Source organism: Leopardus geoffroyi, chromosome D2 (genome assembly GCF_018350155.1).
Source record: "Leopardus geoffroyi isolate Oge1 chromosome D2, O.geoffroyi_Oge1_pat1.0, whole genome shotgun sequence".
NCBI classification, from domain to species: Eukaryota; Metazoa; Chordata; class Mammalia; order Carnivora; family Felidae; genus Leopardus; species Leopardus geoffroyi.
In genome coordinates this window covers 68,883,442-68,892,250 of record NC_059334.1, presented here as the reverse complement: position 1 = coordinate 68,892,250, position 8,809 = coordinate 68,883,442, and the positions used below count along the sequence as shown (strand labels likewise).

The 8,809-nt window shown below is 56.7% G+C and overlaps 1 protein-coding gene across 1 annotated transcript; it reads right to left on the bottom strand.

Moving 5' to 3' along the window:
- Positions 1–4,436: 4,436 nt before the first annotated feature.
- Positions 4,437–7,346, bottom strand: ADRA2A (adrenoceptor alpha 2A). Its single transcript, XM_045438896.1, has one exon. The coding sequence runs from the start codon at positions 7,225–7,227 to the stop codon at positions 5,830–5,832; it is 1,398 nt and encodes a 465-aa protein (XP_045294852.1). The 5' UTR covers positions 7,228–7,346; the 3' UTR covers positions 4,437–5,829.
- Between the last annotated feature and the right edge of the window lie 1,463 nt (positions 7,347–8,809).

The window sequence follows — 8,809 nt, the reverse complement described above, 5'->3', positions numbered from 1 at the left end:
CACCCTCCACCCCTCTCTGCCCCTGCCCTACTTGCACACTCACGCTCTCTCTCTCTCTCTCTCAAAAATAAATAAACATTAAAAAAAAATTTTTTTAACGTCCACATTCCATCATCCCGTCCTCCTTCTAGCTCAGCTCCATTACCCTGGTAGGGAATCCACATTCCAGCATGGGGGGGCGGGGCGGTGAGGAGGAGGAGACCAATCACAAGTTGGAGAGGGGCTAATTGTTATCAGAATCGATGACACACTACACTCCCCTTTAATTCTCTGTGTGACCTCTTCTTCCAGTACATACACGTTTGTCCTCAACTCCCCCGATGCTTCCACCCCAGGTCCTGGTGAGCAAAATATCCCTGTGAAAAGAGGTTTTTAACCTGTTTGCACACAGAGACACGTGCACACACAAATACATTCATGTACACTCTCGCACATGGACACATAGCCATTCACACTGTGTGCACACACACACTACTCACATGGGCACACATACACAGAGGTAGAGCCCACATTTGAGATTCACACCAAACTCTCACTTCCACCCCAAGCCTCAGTGAGGCTCACGGCTCTTAGAGTCCCCAGCGTCCCCAAGGAAAACCTATGGCTTGCCCCCGGCCCCGTGTGCCTCACCTAAAAGCAGGACAGAAAAAGTAAAGCCAGCATTTTCTAGAATCTTAAAAGAGATCAACAGAAAAGCCCAGTGTGATTTCTTAGGCTAACAGTACCCAACAAGTGTTCCAGTGAACATGATTCACTGAGCTGCTCTTTGAAAAATAGAATTCTGCAGTCCAGGGAGTTTGCAAAACACAACCCACCATATGATCCCCTCTCAGAGAATCCCAAGGCTCTGACAGGACCTGAAGAAAAGCTTCCTGCTAAAGGTCATGTAACCCAGCATTTCACTGATAGTTGATAGACAGACAGATGGACAGAGAGACAGATGGTAAATATGTGAGAGAGGAAGGGAAAAAGAGGGAGAGAGATTGAGATTGATTTTGTCGTTACATAAACTCCATGGAACACACGTTTAAGTAACACTGACCTAGACCAACCTTCTTCATTTTAAAAATGAAAAAAAAAAAAAGTGAAGAAACAGGGGCTCAGAAAGGGCTCTGCCCAAGGTCACAGGTCACACCACCAGTAAAAGGCAAAGGTGGGACTCGAACCCAGGCCTCCTAGTGCTCAGGTCCAGGTTCCTTCCAACAGACTCTGTTCCATTTTTGTACTTAACTCTAAACCCCAGGATTTCTGGGAATCAGAGAGATCAATGCTATTTTCAAAACAAACCCTGGTGTTTGTGATTGTGCTTGGTGCCTTCACATGGCTTCCCTCCCAGGCACACCCTGTGCTGCAGAAGACTCCCCTTCCTTCATCCCAGACTCCCAGGTCCACTGCGAGGGGTGGCGGGGCCCAGGGCAGAGGCCTGACCGCCACGCCTGATATGGGCTGCTGACTCCGGCAACGGCAGAGGCCTGGAGACTGGGATCCGGCTGCTCTCCTTGAGGTGGGGAGGCAGGCTTCCTGACAGGTATACTCAAATGGGGACAGGAGCTCACCTTGCCATCCCCAAGGATGGGGCTGGAGAAATGAAAGCTGAGGTCTGACCTAGGCCCGGGGCACCCCGTAGCCCGGCACTGCTGCCGCAGGGCTAGGCTGCTAGAACCAGGGCTAGCTTCATGCCCCTCCTCACTCAGCCAAAGTCCTGACACCCTGCCTCCCACATCCAACCCCCTGAGCTCCCAGCCACAGTGTCCTCTCCCTCGCTGCACACACCTGGCACAGATAGATAGATGCCCAATGCCCTTGGTGGGCACGCACATCCACTGCCCCCCACCACACTGTCACTGCTGAATGGCTACTTGATGCTTTCCGCAGGCACTTCCCGTCTCCCCACACGGCCTTAAGGCTTCTAGAGTGCAGGGAAGACCCTAATTTCCACTGCCTCCCACAGAGACAAGTGCCAGGCTCTGCAGGACCCATGCATGGAAAGAAGAGAACCGCCTTGCGATGCCTGGCGTGCTGGCACAGAGGGGTGTCTGGGGTTTATCAGCAACTCCCTTATCGAACCACAGAAAAGAATTCGTGTTGAATATCTGTGATCGGACAGAGAGCCAGGAGGATCTGCTGGAGGGACTGTGATGTCACACTGTCGATCAGCTTGTCAGGGTCTCAGGTCCCTGAACAGCACAACGTGGGGGCTGAAGACGTAGGAGGACATTTCTGGCTCTCAAACTCTGATTCGATTATAGACTCACAGAGAGGGAGAGCCCAAGCGCTTCCCATTCTCTCCTCCAGCCCGTTAGCATAGCAGAAACTGACCATGAACAAAGCCTTGGGGGGAGAAGGCTGTGTTTGTGTCCAGGCTCACACAGGGCACTACCCTTCCCCAACTCAAGGCACCTCACAGGAGTAAATCTGGCAAGACAGACTTCAGACCCAAAAGCCAGTGGGTTTTGATACCTCAACCAAAGTTACATAAAATAGGAGATGTGGCCGCAAAGACAGATTCTCTGGGCCCAGATAGTCAGGATCAGATGCAGACAGAAAGCTGTGGGGTGAGTCATCTCCTGATCTTTCCGCTAAGATCTCTGTGCGGAGCCCTTTCACCTCCTCAGATCCCCTCCCCACCCCAGACCTCTGCAGACTGTTGCTTGAGCCCTCTGCGGTGAGCAAGCAGGGATGTCCATCAGGAACTCAAAACCCCAGCACCCAAGCCCTGTTTCCCCTATTTTCCCCAGCTCCATCCATCTTGGAGGGTTCTCCTCCGCTGGAATGAGGATGTGGGGTGACACCAGAGGCCTGTACTGCGTGGCACTATTGCTCACACTTCCCCCTTTACCAGGGAGCAGGGCACCTGGGGGTGAGGGCAGGGCAAACAGCAGAATAGACCGTCAACAGCAGCAGTGTTTATATCTGTCCCTTTGTCTGGGACACACAGCCCAGTTCCTGAGGGCCTGCCAGGGTGGCCTATTGTCTGGCATTGTTTGCCTTTGGGGCGATAGGTGCCCTGGAGTTGGGGGGGGGGTGGTGGTAGGGAAGAGACAGGCTGAGTGGGGGTGGGGAGCAGGATCCAGCTCCAGACCAGGCAGCCAGCCTTGGTGCCAAAGGCCATGGCTTATGAAGCCCCTGGACAAGGAGCCAAGGGCCTGCCCACTCTTCTCTCTGCAGTTCAGAAGGCCTGGTGATGGCAGGAACTTCCTACCTCTAACAAAGACCCCTCAGAAACACTGTTTTCCCTCTCCCAGGCCCCTCACGGCCCAGATCACTTCCCAGAGCTCTCTGCTCTCCCACCCCTGCACACACCCCCTTGCCCTTGTGTGCACATGTGTGAGAGGTGGCTGGCCTTACAACTCCACCCTCCTAAACCGTGACCTGTTCCTTGACTGCCTCAGACCAGCTCGTCCATGAGTGGCTCTCCCTCAGCGCCTCATCTGATTATACATATGCACAGAACCACTCCACACTGCTCGGCTGTTCCTATCTGAATGAGGCAGCCTGGGTGCAGAGATCTGTCACCCGGAACTGTGAGACCCTGAGCAAGTCACTTCCTCTTTGAAGACGAGGGATTGGGTTCCTGAATCTCTAAAAGCCCTTCCAGCTTCAAAGTCACATAACCAGAACCGTAGGGTGAGGATCTTAAGCCCTCCTAGACAGCAGAGTGGAACTCAATACTACAGAAACACAATAGGAAGGATCCGTGCCTTTGGCCAGAGACAGTTCAAGCCACCAACCAATATATGGGGTTTTTTTTCGGTGTTTATACTACACTTTGTGCACATGCCACATTCTGGGCCATACACAGAGCGCCCACATGTTGGGACACATGTTGCATATTATCACACTGTAAGGTGTGATACACATTTTGAAGTATATTCCACACTTTAAGGTATACTCACGCTTTGAGGTATATACACACTTTAGGGCATACAGACACTTTGCAGTATGTAACATTTTGTGTGTATCCACACACTTGGGCTACATCCCATACTTTGTGTATATAGCACACTTTAGGTAGAGACTTCACTGCTGGGAGCATTCTATAGTGTCAATGTAATTTTGGCAAGGCTCTGAGGTTAAGAGTACAGACCCTGGAACCTGATAAAGCCGGGTATGATGCATCTCCACCACTTGTTAACCTTGAGCAAAGCACTTGCCCTCTGAGACTCAGTTTCTTCACCTGTAAAATGGAGATAAAAATAGTATCTACCTCATAGGTTTTGCGGGGAGAGTAAATGAAGCAGAGCCCATGATGGGCTCATCATAGTGCCCAGGACATAAGAAACACTTAGTAAATGGTATCCTTGTTATTGCTGGCACTTTCAAAAGTGTTTTATAATGTAATGTACTATTTAATTTATATATATACATACACACATATATATATAATCAGATGTTCCCAGAGTCTCAAAGCTTTCGAAACTCAGATAACAAACAGAACCATTTAATTCATATTTATTTCACATTTGATCTGTAAACTTTTTATTAAAAAAAATTCACCATCATTAGCAACATGTGCTGACATTAGTTTGTCTTTAGTGAAATAAGAGCGCAGGCCTTAGAGAGTCTCTGTCTAAAACACGTAGAAACTCAGATGTAAACACGAGGTCTCTGCCCTTCTCCCTTGATTTGGGGAGTTCATCAATGACATGATCTCAACCAGAAAAGCAGGGGGGAAAGGACAACACTTTGATACCTAAGAGCTCTTGGGGCAGGAACTGTACAGTTTGGCAGGCTCATTTGTCTTTTCAAACTGTTTACCTTGGGCAAATTGTATCAGGTTTGCTTCTTCCACATAATTTCCACTCCTCCGTCTAAAAACAGCAGCCAAAAGATTTCCTGCAGTCAGCACTTTTGGGGAGGGAGGGACAGGTGCAGAAACATACAAGATAGAAACATACATATTCTTCAAGCAGTGGCCCTGGAGAGAGGAGGGAAGGAAGGAAAGAGGGAGGGAGGGACACAGGAAAGAGATACTTTTAAAGTGAGTTGCTGGGGTGAAGGGTGCATCAGAGGATAATGGCTTTATACACAGGGCTGCTGCATGGCAGAAAGGTTCCTTTACTTCTGTCTTGGTCCTTCCTTGTAGTATTTACATAGGAAAAGGCAATTATGCTGTTAGGCACAGGAAAAAAATGGACAGCAATCTTTTCCCCCTCAGGATATCTCAAAGCAGGTTCAGGCCCAAGGGACAGTCACCAGTTGCTGGTGAAAAGGACACAGGAGGTAATGACACTGGAAAACGACTTGCATTACAAAGGGGGTTGGCCTGAACCAAAGACAATGTATCAGCCTCAAGGGCATCTCCAACAGCATCAAAAGCCCAGACACTGGGGATCCTAGCGTGTACTATCAAAAATAGTGTGTCTTTACAGTGGGGGATGGGGGGATGGGCAGGGCTGCCCTGAGCATTTGTTTAAAAACAGAGTTAGAATAAGGGGGAGAGCAATTAGCCAGGGCTGGGTAATCCCATCCATTAATCCTTTGTGAGCAGTACCCTCTGGGGCCCAGTGTTTGCTTGCTCTGATCGGCATTGAGAACTGGACTCAGGGGAGGTGAAAATACCTTTAGGGAACAATACTGATTAGGGAGGGCCCAAGAACCCAGGAAGATCGTTCCAAGTCACAAGCGGCCCTAACAACAACTGGGGGCCGGTGACCCTCTCAGCCTTTTCCCTGAGAGGGAAGAACAGAGGCCACGGAGCAAGGCCGGGCCAGGAAACACGGAGCAGGCAGGACCCGGGTTTCAGTGTGCTGGGCTATATAGACGCTCCCCTCGGTCCCCGCTGACCGCAGTGGGCGCCAGTCTGTTGGCGGGTCGCGGACCCGGCGTTCACACGATCCGTTTCCTGTCCCCCCGGCAGAGGATCTTCTTGAAGGCGCGGCGGAAGTCGTGGTTGAAGATGGTGTAGATGACCGGGTTCAGGGAGCTGTTGCAGTAGCCGAACCAGAAGAAGAACTTGAAAAGCGTGCGCGGCACGGAGCAGCCCACGGCCGTGAGCGTGTAAGTGAAAAAGAAGGGGAACCAGCACACCACGAACACGCCGATGACCACGGCCAGCACGAACGTGAAGCGCTTTTCGCGGTTCTGCCGCCCGCGCCAGCGCGACGCCTTGGCGCCCCCGCCGCGCTCCTCCCCGGGCCCCGCCGCCGACGCGCCGGGCCCCGTTGCCCCCGGCCCACGCCGGGGCAGGCTGTCCCCGGGCTTTACCTGGCTCGCCCGGGGCTTGCCCTTGGCCCGGGGGCCGCGCTCGGACCTGCGGGGCCCCGGGGGCCGCTCGGCGTGCTCGGAGGACGAGCTCTCCTCCAAGTCCAGAGCGTCAGCGTCGCGTGGCCCTGCGGGCGCGGGCTCCCCGGGGGCACCGTTGAGCTGGGCGGGCAGCGGCTCGGCCTCGGCGCCCACGGGGCCCACGCCGCGCTCCGGGCCCAGGCCGTTGGGCCTGCGCTCGGCTCCCCCCGGCGGCGCGGCGGCGGCGTCCGGACCCCGGCGGCTGGGCGGCACGCGGGTGCGGCGCTTGGCAATCTGGTAGATGCGCACGTAGACCAGGATCATGATGAGGCAGGGCGCGAAGAAGGAGCCGATGCACGACGAGATTACGTACCACTTCTGGTCGTTGATCTCGCAGCGCGGCTCGGTCGGCTGCTGGCCGCTGCCGCCGCCCTTCTTCTCGATGGAGATGAGCGGCGGGAAGGAGATGACGGCCGAGATGACCCACACGGTGACGATGATGGCCTTGATGCGGCGCGGCGTGCGCTTCAGGTTATACTCGATGGCTTGCGTGATGGACCAGTAGCGATCCAGGCTGATGGCGCACAGGTGTACGATGGACGAGGTGCAGAAGAGCACGTCGAGCGCCAGGTAGATCTCACACCACGCCTTGCCGAAATACCAGTAGCCCATGACCTCGTTGGCCAGCGAGAAAGGGATGACTAGCGTGGCCACCAGGATGTCGGCCGAGGCCAGAGACACCAGAAAGAGGTTCTGGGGCGCCTTAAGTGCGCGGCTCGTGAACACCGCGATGATGACTAGCACGTTGCCGAACACCGTGAGCAGCATGAGCAGGCCGGCCAGGCACACCAGAGTCAGCGTCACCTGCAGGGAGTAAGGGGTGGCCCGGGCGCCGCCCCCCGGCGTCTCGGTCCCATTCCAGCTCGCGTTGCCCGCGTCCAGCTGCAGGGAGCCCATGGGCGCGAAGCTGCCCTCGGCCAGCGGCTGCTCCTGGCGGAACATGAACGCGGATGCCCGCTTGCCTGGGCCTGCTGCCAGTTGCCTTCCGGCCCAGCGCCCGTGGGTCCTCCTCTTCCTCCCGCGCCCCGCTCGCCCTTACGCGCCTCACATGGGGAGGGGACCGCAGGGACGCCGGCCGGAGCTGGAGAGCCGCTAGCAGCCCATGGGCCCGGCTCCCGCGAACGGCGCCCGGCCTGCGCTTGCGGCGCTCGTGGTGGGCGCCTTCTCTTTCCCAGCTCAGCACAAGTTTTATTTCTAAGCGGCGGGAGAGAGTAGGTCGAGCCGATGGGGAAAGGGAGAGAGATTCTTCAAGAAGGGAGAACAAAAACCATCGGTGGCCTGATGACTTGGAAGAATGACGGAAAATTTTTAAAAATATATCTATATCTTGACTCTTGAGCCCGAGCGAAAGCAAGAGGTCTTACCGTGTGCGGGGCCCGCCCCCACCCCGGGAGGCAGCTGAAGGGCGCTGACGCGGGCCTGGGGTCTCGGGCCTGTCTTCTTACATCCCCGAAGCGAATACCGACTCTCCCGCTTCCCCCAGACGCGGCGGTGCCGGCCGGGCCCGGGCTGGGGCCAGCGTGCGGACTCTACCGCCTCTCGGAGCGCCGCCGGACTTCCAAAGTTGCGTGCCCAGCTGGGGCTGGGTCGCAGCGCCCGGAGCTCTGGGGCGGCGACGGCGGCGGGGTGAGCGCTGTGCGGGCCGCATGAAGACGCCCCCGTCCTCAGGTGGGCCGGGGCAGGTGGGCGACCGGCCCGCCGGGAGCCGCGGCCGAGGCAGAGGGTCTTCTGGGCGTTGGCCCGGCGAGCTGCGGGCGCTGGCCGCAGCCCAGCCGGACGGGCCGGGGTCCGAGGGCACCGTGAGTTGGGGCAGGAACTCGGGGCTAGGGGGGAGAAGCTGCTGGGGGTGGCCGGGCGGCAGCGCTCCGGCTGCTGGGCGTCTGCACCGAAGCCAGAGCCTCTGCTGCTCCGCCGCGCTCACCGTGGACTGGTTTTATAGCCCCAGGATCAAGCCAGCGTTGCCGAGCAGCCGGCGTCAGCCCCCACGTGGGAAACCGACCCTCCCCCGCCCCTTGCGCCTCCCCTCCGCGGGTCTAGCGCCCGCGCCCCGCGCGGGACCTTGAGGAGTGCTTGCCCCCCTGGCGGGACGGGCGCTTTGGAGAGGCGGGTACCGTGAGCGAGGGGTTTAAAGAGCGTGCCCCGGGAGTGGAAGCGGCCCCTGCTGGGAATTGGCCGCGCAGCTCCGGGCCCGCGGAACAGAAAGCATTGGGAACCAGGGAGTGCTCCCCATCCAGCTGGGTCCTGGGAGGAGAGTTGGGGACCCGGGCCCGAATCGGGAGAAGCCGCCACGGGTACAAGTAGCATCCGTAGCACGCTGGTCCTGGGCCAGGCCACCCTCGACCGCAAGTGCACCTGGCGGCGAGGCGAGTGGGGTTCTGGTGAGAAAGGAAGGCACAGGTTCGGATCGAACCCCGGCTGCGGAATGGGAAGCACCCCCGGGAAGCGGGACCCCCCGAGTCCGGAGCTCCGCCTGGGGAAGAGGAGGCCACCTGTGGTTCTAGCCGCCGAGTAGTCTGCGGGACAC